Below are 17,239 nucleotides of genomic sequence, written 5' to 3'. Positions count from 1 at the left end.
TGTTAAATATTATATATCTTAAAGACGATGGTTAAATAAACTAAATTTAAGATATTTCAGTATATAAAAATGGCTCTTAAAGTCCCTATCTTAAATGAAAAAAATTTTATATATCAAATCTATCTTTCATATTCTCAGAATGGCACAGAGAAGACATAAAAGAGTAAGAACATGGACTCGTCACATAAACATTTTTAATAAAGATTACATCTTTGTACCTGTAAATGAGTCGTAAGTATTTCAGATTATTTAAGAACATATTGGAAAGAATTCAGAAAAAAATTTTGTAGTGTTTTTAGATTCATAATCAGTAAAAATTATGGCCGCATACATCTCAGGTATTATTTTAATTTTTTTTTAATGAAAGTAGCTAAGGCAATGAATTCCTTATCTTGGATTTTGGTTTGACAGTGGTTATGTTGTAAAAGTAGTGAAAAAAAATGAAGTGACAAATGACCACAAGACTATAATGACTGAGACATTGAATGTTTTTTTGTTTGGATTTAAGAAAAAAATTTCTAAATAAAAAAATAAAAATATTTTTGAATGAATCTTCAAATACTTAAGAAAACAAACTCTTCAAGTACCAATACAAAAAAAATAATGCTATGAATCTATTTATTAAGGCAGATCCTTAATAGGAAACACTGATTGTATGAAAGTAAATAAATTTGAACTACTCAGCTGTTACCCTAAATAGTGTTACTTATGCCTTGGTAACTCTGGATATTTAATTAGTGTTGATATGTATGCTCTATATTATAAAGAGATGTTACAGTGGATGTCTTCAAAATTAATATGAAATATTATTCTCACTTTCTCAGATGTATCTCTAGAATATATTTATGTTGTTTAGACTTTGCATGGTATTAAGATTGTAGTTCTTTTTCAACAGGTCTCACTGGTATCTCGCAGTCATTTGTTTTCCATGGTTAGAAGAAGTTGTGTATGAAGATTTTCCACAAACTGTATCCCAGGCTCAGCAGTCCCAAAATGACAACAAAACAATAGGTGACATCCATAACGTAGATGGTGTTTTTAATAATGATGACAATAATTTAATGGTTACAGGGAAGAAAATGAAGTTAACGGTAGTATAGTTATTTACTATCATTAAACTTACTTTAGCAGGATGAATAAAAAATCTGAAATTTTTAATGATAGACTCATGTATAGACAAAATATAATTCTGAAGTTGTACTGTTATATCAAGTTTTATTATGGCACTTAAAAATTACTACTGATTGATCTTATGAAATATTTCAGACATACAAAAAAGTATAACTAATATCACCAACATCAATACCTGTTTCACCTGGATTAAGAAATTAAAACTTTTCTGATATAACAATAATCTCCTCTGTGACCACTCCCATTTCTTTCTTTAATCCAGAAGTAACCACTACCCTAAATTTTATGTTTATTCCATGTATTATTATTATTATTTCCATTGACATTTTTTGCTTGTTTTAACTTAAAAAAATTGACAGATAAAATTGCATGTATTTACTATGTACAACATACTTTTTTTTTTTTTTAAGAGACGTTGTCTTGGTGTAGTGCAGTGGCTCAATTATAGCTCACTGCAACCTTGAACTCCTGGGCTCAAGTAATCCTCCTGCCTTACCCTCCTGATTAGTCAGGACTACAAGGGTGCACCAGCTTACCTGGCTTATTTTTAAATTTTTTTTTTGTAAAGATAGGATCTCACTATGTTGCCCAGGTGGGTCTGGAACTCCTGGCCTCAAGCAGTCCTCACACCTCAGGCTCCTAAAGTATGGGATTACAGGCATGAGCCACCACACCTGGCTACAACATGATATTTTGAAATACATATACATTGTGGAATGACAAAATCTAGCTAATTAATAGTATTATAACATTTTAAAAAATACACTAGGTTTGCTAACATGACTAGGAATTCATGCCATTGATTTCCAGACAATGCTTGAAATCCCCCATTTTTACTTAATCTAATTTCTTGTAGACTCTATTAATTTGGCTAAGTAATATAGGATCTCTTATAATTCTTCCACGAGTTTTCTTACAAGCCGAAATCTAAAGTAAATAAGCCTACTTTCTTTGAGAAAAAAGTAACAAAATTAAGTGTTTTATAGCTGTAGCCTAAGCAGTAAGCTGATTGAAAAATAGCCGTTAGCATTAATACTGGCCAAAACCCACGCGGGGAAAAAGAAAAACTGATGAAGCAACTGATTATGTTTATTATCTTGAAACCTCTTAAGCCTCAAATGTGTACTTACACAAAACTGTATGGTCATAGTTAGAAGCACCATTATTAGGCAGATTAAATACCTTCTGCATTAAATAGCAGACATTTTGATTAATGAGCTATTTTTGAAGATTATCTTTTTATAGAGAATTTGCCTAGCTAACTGGTATTTCAGATCATGGCTCTGGGGTTTACCTGTTATTTGATAACAGCCAACCATTGTCAGTTTTATCTGTTGATTGAATTTTATTCATAACATTAATCATGAAAAAAATTAAATCTCAAGTATTTTTACTGTGCATCCAGTAACTGCATACAAATTATAATTTTAAGCTTTTCTAAGTTACCTGTATAAAAACATGCAATAAACACTCATAATTGCTTAATTATTTCTAACTAGATAATGATCTACATACTACTTCGACACTATCTTTGAGTGCAGAGGATTCCCAAGTAAGTGTGTTCTTTACAGATGGGAAGGAAGGAAAACTCATGAATATAATAATGTTATCTATAAAATAGAGCATAGCTAGGTGGGCTGTGCTGGCCCATCATTAGATTGTGCTGCTTTGTGATTCTTTGACAGTTTTTGTGGGGCTGGGGAAGAGAGCAAGATTAGTTATTCTTATATCTGTTTAGCTTACTTTAAAACTTTCTAGGTTATTTAGTAGTTTATCTGATGTTCATCTTGGTTAACTACTTTTCTAATTTCTAAGGATCAGATTTACTTTTATTCTTTATTATGTCAGTAACTTTTTGAACTTAGGTAATTAATCATCTTAAGCACATTATATATTCTACTTTATTTTCTTTCTTTCTTCGTTTTTTGTTTTTGTTTTTTTTTTTTTTTTGTGATGGGGTCTTGCTGTCACCCAGGCTGGAGTGCAATAGTGCAATCTCGGCTCACTGCAACCTCCTCCTCCTGGATTCAAGTGATTCTCCTGCCTCAGTCTCTCAAGTAGCTGGGATTACAGGTGCCCACCACCATGCCTGGCTAGTTTTTGTATTTTTTTTTTTTTTTTTTTAGTAGAGATGGGGTTTTGCCATGTTGGCCAGACTTGTCTTGAACTCTTGACCTCAGGTGATCTGCCTGCCTGGGCCTCCCAAAGTGCTGAGATTAGAGGCGTGAGCCACTGAGCCCGGCCAGAAAATTATTGGTAAAAATCATTCAAGGTAGACTCAAAGTGAATTCATGTAACTCCTTAGGCTAAAATAGTTACCATTAACTCTTCTTTATTTGGAGCTCCAAACAGATCTGCATAGCCTAGATTTAGTGTTCTAAATTGATTAAGATTGCCACTTAATGATTTTTTTTGTGTGTGTACAAATAGCAGCAGACTGCCTGGCACAGGCCTATGTCTTTACTGTCACTGATACGAACTGTCACTTCTTACAGAGGAAGGCTTCCTTTCCTGCTGTCACAGCGGCAAAATAGGAGCATTCCTTCTTGCCTCTAGGGCCAGATTTCTCAAATTGAGTTTCTTTGAATATTCATTCTAAGATGCAGTTCATGATAAGCAGCATTCCAAGGTCAATTAAGTTGGGCAAACTTTGTATACTCTTTCTGTCTTAGAGAGCCATTGTGTATGTTAGAATAATAAAGGCACTGAGAAGGTCTGCATTAAATAAATGTGCTTAAGTTTGATCTGTAGTTTCTCAAACTTATGAAGAAAACAAACAACATCAACAAAACAAAATTCCCCATCCCTTTTCCCTTAATATAGATTAAGGTTCTGCATCTTACGCTTCAAAGGGAAGAAATGTGTCTCTACTGACATCATAAATTGGAGAATGTATGTAAAGTCACATTAAATTAACTTGTTTGTCTTTGCTTAAGATAATAACTTGGAATGGAAGTAATTAAAGTTCCAGATTGCTTTTTAGGACAAGTTAAAATTCCTTAACTACTTGAGACCGCATGTAAAAGTATATAGCCTACTGTTTTAGCAGTATAATAAATTTGTGGAAAATGAAGTTAGCTCACTTTTGATGATGAAGATAACTATTACTTGAAATTTTAATTTCAAAGTTTGAAACACTTTAAAGGAGTAACTGAATAGTAAGTTATTCAAAATAGCTTTAATTGCAGTCATAAAAATTTGTTATTTCAGAGTACCGAGTCGAATATGTCAGTACCAAAGAAAATGTGTAAAAGGTAGGTACATGCTGTAATAATAATACAGTTTTTTGAGGTATTTAGATATACTTTGTACACAAGTATGTAAATCTTGATTTTGTCCTTTGCTTTTCATAGGCCATGTATTCTTATACTAGACTCCTTGAAAGCTGCTTCTGTACAAAACACAGTTCAGAATTTACGAGAGTAAGTAATGACAATTTTACCATTCAGTCTGTTATCTAAAACCTCAGTAATTTTGAAGTTACCTTAAGAATTACTGAAAAGACTATATCACGAATTATATTTTATTATCTATTTCAACAAGCCTATAAATTTAATCAATAATAAATATCTTCTATTCTGTTAATATTCAAGTATTAATATTTCTAAAGGATTATATTAAAGGTAAATTCAGAATTTGTATTCATAATTGAACAGAAAGTATAGTTTTACAAAGAAGCATTGCATTGATTATCAAAAGTACCACTTCAGAAAAAAATAAGAACTCTTTCACATTTGTATAATTATGTGTATGTATGTATGTGTAATTTTGTAATTTACTGTAGTACTTGGAAAAAACTAACGATGAAACTTTTAAAATGATTTCTTAGTTTACTTTGTTGAGTTATGAAAGTTGAATTGTTGAAAAAAGTCTAGCTTTTAGTTTGGAAATCACATTACATATTTTCTTTAAAGTAGTACTTGTGAGCCTCATAAAATGTAGGTTGCACTGGTAAAATTCAGTCTGGAAATTTGGCTTGAGACAGCACATCTGGCAACAAATGTTTTTCCGCCTTTCTGAAAATGTTGCATACTGATAAAGAGATTTCTACTTTAGTCACTCTATTTGATGATTATTTCAGGTATTTAGAGGTAGAGTGGGAAGTTAAACTAAAAACTCATCGTCAATTCAGCAAAACAAACATGGTGGATCTATGCCCTAAAGTTCCTAAACAGGACAATAGCAGTGATTGTGGAGTATATTTATTGCAATATGTGGAAAGCTTCTTCAAGGTATGTGAAGCTATAAATAAGTTTTTAATTCACAGTTACCACCATACAGTCACAAGTTACTGGGTGTAATAGTCCGTTCTCATGCTGCTAATAAAGACATACCCAAGACTGGGTAATTTATAAAGGAAAGAGGTTTAATTGACTCACAGTTCAGCATGGCTGGGGAGGTCTCAGGAAACTTATCATCATGGTGGAAAGGGAAGCAAACATGTCCTTTTTTACATGATAGCAGCAAGGAGAAGAATGAGAGCTGAGCGAAGGGGGAAGCCCCTTATAAAACCATCAGATCTCATGAGAAGTTACTATCAGGAGAATAGCATGGGGGAAAACCGCCCCCATGATTCAGTTACCTCCTACCAAGTCCCTCCCACCACAGTGGGGATTATAGGAACTACAATTCAAGATGAGATTTGGGTCGGGGCACAGCAAAACTATATCACTGGGCAAGCAAAGAGGCAGGCACATGTTACAGGTAATCAAGATTTTTTTTAAAGAGAAATAAATAGAACCACAGGTGATCCAGATACTGTAATTAGCAGATTAGAACTTTAAAATGATTTGATTAATAGGTTAGAGAAGATAAAGCCAAAGATGAAACAAAATGAAGACATGGAGTATACAAAAAAAAAATCAAATAGACGTTCTAGAGCTGAAGATGTATAATGACATATCTGAAATTAAGAACTTATTGGACGAGTTTAATAGAGGACTAGATACAGTAGAAGATAGGATTAGTGAACTCCAGCTATAGCCCAGAGAGAAAAAAGAATGTAAAGAAGAGAACAGAGCTTAAGAGACAAATATGAAACAGTATAATTTACTGTTTGAAAGGTATAATTTACATGTTACTGGAGTCCCAGCAAGATTGGAGAGAAAGAGAATAGGGTAGAGACAGTATTTTAAATAAACTTTTCTAAAATGAAAAGATCTGTTTATTCAAGAAGCTCAGAAAACTATAGCTGGAGAAGTACAATGACAAACATAGGTGTTATTTTCTAGCTCACAGAGACTTTGTAGGAACTGTAGCAGTATTAAAGATGAAATTTTAAATAGCAAGGAATCACTCTTTGCTTTTTGAACTGTCATCTCATTACTTCAGTCATTACCACTATTATTTATGAAGATGGGTCTAGTAGCAGGATGTTTTTGACCAGAAGTCGGCTTGGAGAATGCTTAACGGTACTTTGAAAGCATGAGAGTAACTTTTTGATGTCTTTAATATGAGAGAGGAAGGATAATATATAGTAAAATACAGTACACATTTTGGAAATCATTAAATATCTATTATGTTGGGTTTTTTCTCCCTTTTTTATTCCACACTAGAACTTCATCATAGGGTGTCAGGTTCTGGCCCTCTCATACCTTTTCCAAATGGATTTGATTTTGTGTTTCGAATATACAAATTGCCTTATTACATAACATATTCCGAGTTTGTTTGTTACATAATTCTACTTTATATAGCCCAGTCAATAGAATATACATCTAATACAGGATGAAGCACCATGTAAAATTCCTGGGAAAACCTTCAAAAATCTAAGTCTCATGTTTTGTAAATTTGGTGCACTAATATAAGATAGCTTAGGTTTAAAACATGGGCTTAAGGCAGACCGCTCAAAACCTATGGGACTTTGTAAGTAAGTCCTAATAAAAATAATATTACTTCTAATAAAAATATTAGCACAGTAAATCTCCACTAGCATTTGCTCCTGGACTCACAGTCAGTCCATCCTTTCAGGCTTACACCCTGGGCTCTTAATTCCTTCTTCAAGATGTAAGTCCTTCTTGCCTCTGGCTTCTAATAATTTTATGAAGTTTATAAACATGTGCTAAGGATAGCCCTTTTCAGAAATCTTTTTTTTTTTTTTTTTTTTTTTTTTTTTTTTAAACACAGGGGGAACATCCTGTGGTTGTAATTTGTGATTTCCTGGTTAAGCTTAACGTCATTGAAACGGTAGTGATTCTTGAAGTCATAAGTCAGCTATTTCTTACACTGAAAGAAGGCACTTTGCAGGATTTTCCATTTTTAATCTGAGATTTTTCATTTACTACTAAGGCTTTCTCTGTAATAGTTCAAAATCTTAACATGTTGGGAAAAGTTGTGATAAAACCAACTTCATTATTCTGAATCATTCTTTATTTACCAATTCTGTTTGTGCTAATTCACTTAAACATACATTGTAGCAGAACAGAGTATTTAATTTTGATATTTAGAAGTTAACAATTTGATAAAAATGTTCTAAAATTGATTGTGGAAGTGGTTACACTGTGAATATACTAAAAATGCTTAATTGTATGCTATTGGTGAATTGTATTATGTGAATTATATCTTAATATAATTGTTATTTTAAAAATGTTAGCAATTTGTCATTTCTTATAAAAATGAAATTAAAACAAATTTGAAATTATGCTGCTAAAGTGATTACACTCTTTTTTTCTCTCATTAGGATCCTATTGTTAACTTTGAACTTCCAATTCATTTGGAGAAGTGGTTTCCTCGTCATGTAATAAAGACCAAACGGGAAGATATTCGAGAGCTCATCTTGAAACTTCATTTACAGCAACAGAAGGGCAGCAGTAGCTAGTTAATCTGTACAAACATGACACAGATGTTCTCTAAGATTACTGGAAAGCCTCTTACCAGCATTTGTGTTAGCCAGCTCACAGAGAAGAAAATAACTTGCAGTAGTTTTATAATAAGTCATTGGAACATTATTTAAAACACATAGGATACATTATTAGAATTGTTGGGATCTCATAGATGGAGTGGGAATGGGGGTGATATAGATAAACTTATTAGATATAAATTAAAATTTTATAAATATTTCATATTTTTCTGAGTAAATATGATTGGATTATGCAACAGCATATGTAATATGGGAATGTTTTGTAGATAATAAAACTTACATGATCTGTACTTCCACATGACTGGGTGCTGAGGGGAGTTAAAGCCTCCCTGGTGCCAGCCCCAGTGCTTGTCAAATTTGCTGACAGGTCACGTCATATTGTAATTATATTCTTTGCAGCTCAAGCATGCAGTATGAATACTGTGTATTTTTTAAAAAAAGAATTTAGTATCAAGGCTTCAGAAAATGCCATTTACGGCATCCCTTCTGTATGTAACAAAAAGACATTCATAATGTTAGGAAGATGATAAAAATTCGCTCTTTTAAAGTGCAGCTTATTATTCTCAATTGCTAAATGCGATTACTCTGCTCTATTTTTTTTTTCATTTCTTTTGATGTCATATGTGAGTATCTTATAATTTAGTTCATTTGTTCAGCGTAAAATTTGAAACAAAAAATTTTACCTGTGAAAAATAGTTTTTTTTAAATTATACATGTAGCTCAACTTGAGGTACTGCTATATAAATATTCACTCTTACATTATCACGGAATTTATGTATAGTTTCTGTAATATAGAAGATAAAATTGGTGTCCTCATAACTTTAACAAAGAAAACCCTCAGTCCTATTTATTAATGGTTAGAATTAAATATATAATTTTATAGCTCAGTTTACCCAGTATTCATCTGCAAAGCCAGATTGCTCTCATTGCTTTTATATTTTTAAATTGTAGCTTTTAGAGACCTATGATCCTCATGGAACTTAATTTTTTATTAAATATTCAGGTAACATTTCTGAATTCATGTGATAATGGTGGCATTATATATGATTAAACACTTCAGAACTTTCTGATGTTATCAGGAGTATTTTGAGGGAGATATGATTATATTGTATTTTCTCAGATAAGAAAAATGTTTTTTAACAATATTATTTTAACCTGTTTTAAGCATCTCTTAGATTTACATTATAACTACATAAAGCAGTGAAGCAAAGGCAAATTAAGATAAAGCTAGAAAGTCTGAACATTTTATTTCAAAATCATACGAATTGAGGTCAGTTAAGCCTCAGTATTCTTAGCTTTTGTTGATTTTTTCACTATCTTTATATTATTAAATATATTTGTTGTTTGGATATTTCATATAAGGATGGCCATAATTACATATTTCATTCCCAATTTCTGTGTGTTGGGGGGTACTTTTAAAGGTGACTATTGTTTTGTACATCTAATTTTGGGAAAGCAAGTCTATAAGACATCTTGTGATTTCTTAACGTTTTTGTTTGTATGTTTTTCAAAGATATCACTGTCCTTTATCATGTTTTGAAGATTGTTTAAAATTCATTTTCCTAAATTAATGTGCAAATAATGTTTTGAGGATATCAGTGTTTTATATTAAACATATTTCCAATTCATTAAATTGAGGTGTAATTTTTTTCCTTAAGAAACATGAGCTACTGTTAGAAATAAATTTCCAGTTGTATGCTGCTCTGTGTATATCGTGAAATTGATGCTTATATTAATTTTTCTTCATATTTTAATAAGCATATAGTTTATTTGAGTGTCATTTCAGTTCAGGGAAATTATCTTAGCATATACTACTAGCAGGCATTTTGCTAGGCGCAAAAAATGAATGATATATATTCCTGAGTCATTTATGGACATGTGAACATTTTAAATATTTTTTGGTAAGTACAACCATAGAGTTTCTTTGGGAATGCAGGAGGGAGCTCAGCCTAGAGGGGGGTGTGTGTGTGTGTGTGTGTGTGTGTGTGTGTTAGTGAGGAGGTAGAGAGGTAGAGAGAGGGTTGTTAGTGAACAAAGCAAGCCTTCCTAGGGAAGATAATATTATTTTAATTTCACAGCTCTTGGGATGTTAAAAAAGAAGTTATTTAAATCATATCCAATCACCTAATTAGGAGTTTAAAAAAGTTTAATACCTTTTGAAATCAACTTCTTTTATGCCAAGAGGAAAAATAGGTTTAGACTTGGCATATAGAGCCCATCCTTAATCTTGTTCCAGCCTATATCCTATTCTCATCTTTCCATTGTCCTCTACTTCTGCAGTTGTATAAAATTATTTGTTCATGCATTTAGGTACTTCCCTCTGCGGTCTCTTGTAACTAAGCTTGTCCTTGTGGAAATTTGGAAACTTTGCCCATGCGTTGTTAAGAGGCATAGTTCTGTGTGTATGAGGCTTGTGTCTGTTTCTGTGGCGTGCTCCCACCCAGGTGGTCTCTTCTGTTACAACTTAGTGCATCCTTCTTGGGGGCTGGAAAAATCAGGGCTCCTATAAAGATTCCAGATGAAAATGTACTTTACTTGAAATTATAACACTGTTTCCTGTGCCATATTTTTCTACAAAGTAAGCCTGGAGCCACATTTTGGACTGTTGTCCCATGAGTGTGAATATCACTTTGAACCCAAGGCTATAGATGCTTGTGTGAAGTGGGGGTTGTGACATTGTACCTCCATACCTTTTCACCACTTCTTGTGAACTGTATTTTTTCAAAATTGAATGTAAATGTTACCACCCCTACACCTACTCAAACAATAGTTAATTCCCCCTCCTGCTCCCCTATAGTAATTTGTGTATACTTCTCTAATTACTGTTTTATATTATTTGTATACACGTTTTTCTCCTTAGACTGTAAGCTCCTCAAAGACTGGAAGCATTTTTCCATTTCCGGCATTAAGTATCTTAGTAGCATATAGTAAACACTCAGAAAATTTTGTTGAGTCAATAAATGATCCTTGACTGATTTGTAATTAAGTTGAGATGAAGGAATCTGTATTTGTTGTCTCTAAAGCACAGAGTTTTATGTTCAGTTTCTCATATGCTTATGATTCTGGGACATTTCTTGAAGCATAAAAAGGTTCAAAGACCATCCTATGAGATTTTGAAATATTACCTAAAAAGAATCTCCTTAAATAAAAACTCAAAGAATATATTTTTTGAGTAATTAAACATTAGAGAGACAATGTTTCATCTGTAGGTAAAAATCCAAAATTCTTGCTAAAACTTTGAAGGTATTCCATAATCAATCTTGACTTTTCAGCCTTCATTCCCAACGTATTTGCTGTATGCTCCTATTCTGCGTGCTCTAGCAAATATCTTCCTATTTTCTTTATAAACAGTATACTTTTCCACCTTATTGATCACGACCAGGGATTTCTCTCCTAACTCTTAGTTCTTCTCACTAACAATCCTTACTTCTGCCCACTAAAATACTGAAATGCCAAGTAGGCCATTCAAGGCACGGCTAAATACCCGCCACCTGCTTCCCCCCAACCCCCTTGCTTTTTCTAGTTGGAGTTACTCTTGCTTTTGGATTCCTATGACACAAACTTATAGCGGGCATCACCTGCTTTGTATTATAGATACAAAGTTACAGTTAAAAGTTACAAATAAATGTCAAGTTAAATTGAATTTGTAAAATGATGACCATATTTAGAAACAAATGAACCCATCTAATTTCTTATATTTCTTTTTTTTTAAAGTACAGGTTTCTGAAATTATACCAACTATATTTTATAGAACATAATATAATAAATGTTTTAGAAGTTTTTATGTGAATTCTCTATTTGAAATATAAATTAATGGAAAATTTATTTCGGAGCTTGAACAAAATAGAATTTCAAAGCTTGAGACATCTTTGGACTCTGAACACTTGTATACAAAACAATTACTGTTTACAAAGTTTACTAGTAATACAAATACAGTAGTTTACAGAGAGCTTTCATGTCTCTTAATTCTTAACAATGACCCTGTGATACAGGTAGAGATTATCACATGTAATTTCTTTGGTGAGTAAACCGGCTCAAAGAGCTTAGGTTATTTACCAAAATCAAATATTAAATGATAAAACCAGGATTTGAGTCCAGGGTTTCTCAATCTAAATACAGGAATCTTTCTAGATTACCATGATTCTCAGAAGTTTTTTTAGCTTTTTGGTCAAGGCTGTCAAAAAGAATAATTTCCAACTAATATTTGTTACCTAAGAGTTGTCCGTTGTTCTGAATTGTCAATATGAAGCTTTTCTTAAGATTAAACTTTGACTCAGCTAATAAAATTTTCGGCTTTTTTCTCCTACTCATACAATAAATTTGGCAAATAAGTTTCTTATAAACTTACCAGTATTTTGCAAATGCAACTATGCAAATGTATTTAATGGTCATTTAGGTTTATTAGCTTTTATAAAGGCTGAAAATGTGGTTTATTTGAGGCTGTATTGAAAAAATATACTTGAGCTTTTCCTAAAGCATAAAATAACATTGAGGGTGATTTAGCTAACACAATTAGTCAAGGATTCTCAAGAGAAATGTGGTTTAGATCTTTACAATACACTTTTTTTCAGAGAATTTTGCCAGAGATAACATGAAATAAAATATAATTTCATTGCTATTTGATAGTAAATCCTAGCTTCCACAGGGATTCTGATGAATTGCTTTCTACTAGGTTTATTTGATTTAAAAAACTGTTCTAATATAGAGAATTTCATCTGCAGAGAAAATGTTTTCTTGGTTAAGAGTTCCTCATGTAGATAAACACACTGGGCCTCACATTTAATGGCAAATTAAACAACAAAGTTATCGCACAGCTATCATTTATATTAAGTGCTTAATATGTTCCGGGCACTATTCTAAGCAAAGTGAAGATTGAATTAGTTAATTAGTTAATTTAATCCTCACATTAGCTCTACCATGAGTTTACTATTTCTATTCCATTTTATACATAAGGAAGGAGACAAAGTAAGTGATTTTTCTATCAAGGAAGGAAATTTGCAAGAGAATAGTTTCATTACAAAAACTAAATTTGTATGTAGCTCTTATTATTGAAATAGATAGATATAGTCAGTCTGGACATTTTATGCTTATACATCTTAGTCCCTAGGAAAACCCAGAGAACGTGAATCTATCAGGTTCAACTAACAGATTCAGAAAAGTTGGAAAAATCAGTGAATTATATGTGAAACACATTATTCTTAGTGGACTGCTTGTTAAAGGCAAGGAGAGTGTTAGTAAAGAGCTTAGGTAGATTAGAATAAAGAAATTGTCTCTCTCCATCTGTTCTAATTAGCTTATCTCACCAGCTTTTATAGCATGCTGGTTATTTCAGAAAAGAAGTGAGAGCTACTTTGAAAGGACGACCATTTTTATTTCCGCTAATTTATAATGGTTTTGAAGTGGTTGTTCATTCTCAAACATAGACTTTTAAATGTTAGGTCTTTCCTATAACTCTTTGTTATTGGAAGTTTCAAGGATTTGGACACTCAATTAAGGATTCTGTCCTCTCCTCATTCCTTTGGTTTTGGCCCAAATGATTATGTTTCCTCTTTTCGGGAAGATTTCTCTGGGTATTTTGATATTTGTCCTGATAGAAGGAGACTTTCCATCATTAACAGGTATTTAAAAATCTACATTTGTTTTTATCTTTCCATATCTGTAGTATACGCTCTTCAAAAATAGCATTATTTGATGTGATTGCTGTTAAGAAATGGAATCAAATACTACTTTATTAATCTTTGATATTGCTTCATTTAAACCGTTTTAAAATATCTACAATAATTTTGGTTTTCCCTCATTAGTAATTTCTGGTTTAAACCTTACTTTTATTTATTTTGTTGAAATTGGATGTGTATTTACTTGATTTTGATAACAATCTTGAATGAAAGGAGTGGGAGTTAAATGGAAAAAGATGGACTGCCTCACTCCTCTTTTCCTTAGATATGCATGCCTGCCTATGATTTGGGCACTGGCTTCTATATCTTAATGTAGCAGAAGTGTCAGTTTTCCTTTAGTTGTTACCTTTTGTACTATATCTTCATTATCGAAGACTTGACTATACTTTCACTCTGTAGCACAAACCTACTTATCTTTAGAGGAGCTCCAAGAACCCAAGAGTGCAGTTTCTTTTCTCCTGCCTGAAGAATCAACAGACCTTTCTCTAGCTGCCAAAAAGAAACAGCCTCTGGACCTCAGAGAAACTGAAAGACAGTGGTTACTTAGAAGGCGGAGATCTATTCTGTTTCCTAATGGAGTGAAAATCTGCCCAGATGAAAGTGTTGCAGAGGCTGTGGCAAATCATGTGAAGTATTTTAAAGTCAGAGGTAAGCAAACATCCAAATCCTTCAGCTCCATAATGAAATTCAAACATAGTTTAATCATTTGTTAGGTAACATTGTAAATCAAAATTTATGATAATTTAGACAGGACTGAGCCAAAACTACCTTTCTACTGCTAAGAATATAGTGTTAATGTAACTTCAGAGAACAGTTTACATTAAGAAAGGAGGTTTTTTTTTTTTCTTCCAGTGCCCTCCAGTTAAGGCAATAGTATCATGTAATAATGACATGCACTTAACCAAAGGAAGAACACTTTCATGATTTGAGTTTGTAGCTTTTGGTGCATTATGTAAGAAACTTTTTTCACATGAGGGCAGTCACAATAAGATGTCTTTCATTAATTTCGATAACATATTCAGAGAGGAAATGTCTTAAATCTTTTTAAGCACTTCAAAAATACCAGTTTATGTTTTGGGCCACATTAATTTTAATTTTTACTTCTTCATTACAGTAAATGCCTAAGTATACCCACAAAATAGCCTTACCAAAGTATACTCACCTGCTTGCCTATTTATTAATAGTTATTATATATACATATACAATGTTTCTATATTTTATAGTTTAGATATTCTGCAGATTCACACAGGTTGCTCTCTAGTTGGTACACATAAAATTTTCACATCTAAAATGATGGCATTTCTCAAACTCTCACATTTTATTTTGTCTTTAATTAAACAGTATTCTTGATCTCATACTTTTTATGTTAGTCAATTCTGTTTCTCATATATTTACTAACATTGCTTAATTGACCTTAGTATGTCCCTTAGACATTTGAAGGAGTCCCAAACTTTGCTTTTTACTGCTCAAGAACCAATAAAAAGCCATCATATGGATGTGATGTTAGTAAACAAGGTGAAGATAGATGATGAAGTGATTGTAAAATGAGGCTTTTAAATTCATGCATTTATTCATTAATTCATTCAACAAATGTTTATTGAGCCCGAATTTTCCAAGCACTGGATTATATGAACCTTCTGTCTGAGCTGCTACTTTATCTTCTTTATTTTCCTCTTCCTGTCCTTCCCTTCTTCCCTTCTCATCAGAGTTTTAAAAATACAATAAAAATTTAATATAATACCAGCTATTACACATATTTGTATATTTGATATTTTTGTTAAAGTAGTACAATGTATTATATTGGCAGCTCTTTGTTATGAGTGCATTTCTATTTCTTAATTGTATTTGGGAGCTATCAAACATTACTATGCAATAAGCTTTCCTTTTACTTTTTAAACGGAGATCCACAGACCTGGCATTTTGAGTATAGGCCATATGCCAGAAATGGAAAATTCCAAGACAGTGAGAAGAGAATAAAGGAACTGAAGGTGAATGAGAATGACAGTTAATAATTTATCAAGGTTCAATTTCTACCATCTGGATTTTTACTTTATATTATTATTATTATTATTATTTATTATTACTATTTTTTGGGACATACTCTCATTCTGTCGCCCAGGCTGGAGTGCAGTGGCATGATCTCGGCTCACTGCAACCTCCACCTCCTGGGTTCAAGTGATTCTCCTGCCTTAGCCTCCCAAGTAGCTGGGATTACAGGCACATGCCACCATGCCTGGCTAGTTTTTTTTTTTTTTTGTATTTTTAGTAGAGATGAGGTCTCACTGTACTTTATATTATTTAAAAATAAGAATATCTTGGTATTTTGGGAACTCATTAAATAGTGAAGAGGAAATAACCAATCATATAAGGGATTTGGTCATACCTTTTGATTGCTTTGCTCTTGTTTTCATAAATTCAAGAGATACTGTTGAAAAAGAAGCTGACAAAAATGAACATAAAGCATTCCTAGAATAATTGATTTTAAAATACAGATGCTATGAATAGGATCCTTGAAAAGGGATCTCGTACAGCTAAGATGGCTGGCACACCACATCAAGATTATAGCTGAGATAGCTGTTACTATCATGGTAAAGAATAAATATTTCATTTGTTATGTTTTTAAAAATTGAGAAAAATGAGTATTTCAACTTAGGTCTTGCTTGATTTTAAAGAGATAATTTGTATTATGCCCTTAACACCAAATGTTTGCAATTTAGAGGGAGGGAGTTATTCAATATCCAACTAAGGATCTTAGCTCTTTCTACCAAGCTAATTCAGTCTAATGGTTTGCTCAATTTTTCCTTCATAGAGAATTTGGTATCAACTGCTAGTTGTTGTAACAAATTTGAAAAGTGTTTCTAAGCAAGATACAACTATATTTAACCTAATGTTTTGTAAAATTAAACAGCATACTAGGATGCCCCTCTCTTTTTTTAAAAAAAAATTAATTGTTGGACTTTTAAAAATATAGCTTTATTGAGGTATATTTTAATGAAATATAGCCTGCATATATTTAAAGTATACCATTTCATTAGTTTTGACAAATTTACCCTTGAAACCATCATTATAGTTAAGATAATAAACCTATCAATCACTCTTAAATATTTCTTCATGACTATTTATAATGCCCACCTCCCTCACTACCTCTCCTTACACAGGCAACCAAGAATTTGCTTTCTATCACTATGTGTTAGTTTGCATTTTCTATACTTTTATATATAAATGGAATATACTCTTTGGTATATACTCCTTTTTTGGTCTGGTTTTTTTTATTCAGTGTAATTATTTTGAAATTTATGCATGTTTTTTGTGTATCAATAGTTTGTTAGCTTTTATTGTTGGGTAGTATTCTATATTATGGATATACCACAATATGGGATATTTGGGTTGTTTTTAGTTATTACTGATTACAAGGAAAGAAATTATGGTCATTTGGGTACAAGTTTTTCTGTGAACATATTTTCGTTTCTATTGAGTAATAATAGTGGAACGTCTGGGTCATGTGATAGGTATACGTTTAACTTTCCAGTAAATTGTCAAGTTTTCCAATATGACTGTGTCACCAACAGTGTAGTAG

At 32.2% G+C, this 17,239-nt stretch overlaps 2 protein-coding genes across 9 annotated transcripts in view; both read left to right on the top strand.

Annotated features, from left to right (window-relative positions):
* The window catches only part of SENP7 (SUMO specific peptidase 7), a 207,122-nt gene extending 197,502 nt beyond the window's left edge, over nt 1–9,620 (top strand). For 7 of the 8 annotated variants that reach the window (XM_063661553.1, XM_054481512.2, XM_054481516.2 and 4 more), the window contains 7 exons: nt 139–231; nt 896–1,011; nt 2,631–2,683; nt 4,342–4,385; nt 4,485–4,553; nt 5,213–5,363; nt 7,808–9,620. In XM_063661553.1, coding sequence (XP_063517623.1) covers nt 139–231; nt 896–1,011; nt 2,631–2,683; nt 4,342–4,385; nt 4,485–4,553; nt 5,213–5,363; nt 7,808–7,945 — 664 coding nt within the window. In that variant the 3' untranslated portion in view covers nt 7,946–9,620. Of the gene's footprint in view, nt 1–138; nt 232–895; nt 1,012–2,630; nt 2,684–3,954; nt 4,320–4,341; nt 4,386–4,484; nt 4,554–5,212; nt 5,364–7,807 lie in introns of those variants that run through there. The other variant, XM_054481515.2, reaches the window with a different exon arrangement.
* Nucleotides 9,621–13,520: 3,900 nt separating this feature from the next.
* The window catches only part of IMPG2 (interphotoreceptor matrix proteoglycan 2), a 98,632-nt gene continuing 94,913 nt past the window's right edge, over nt 13,521–17,239 (top strand). The window contains exons 1-2 of the mRNA XM_054481508.2: nt 13,521–13,605; nt 14,062–14,310. Of these exons, the coding sequence (XP_054337483.1) occupies nt 13,521–13,605; nt 14,062–14,310 (334 nt within the window). The remainder of the gene's footprint in view (nt 13,606–14,061; nt 14,311–17,239) is intronic.

Source organism: Pongo pygmaeus, chromosome 2 (genome assembly GCF_028885625.2).
Source record: "Pongo pygmaeus isolate AG05252 chromosome 2, NHGRI_mPonPyg2-v2.0_pri, whole genome shotgun sequence".
NCBI classification, from domain to species: domain Eukaryota; kingdom Metazoa; phylum Chordata; class Mammalia; order Primates; family Hominidae; genus Pongo; species Pongo pygmaeus.
Note: the sequence above shows the minus strand (reverse complement) of the source record. Positions and strands in the feature narration are given on the sequence as shown.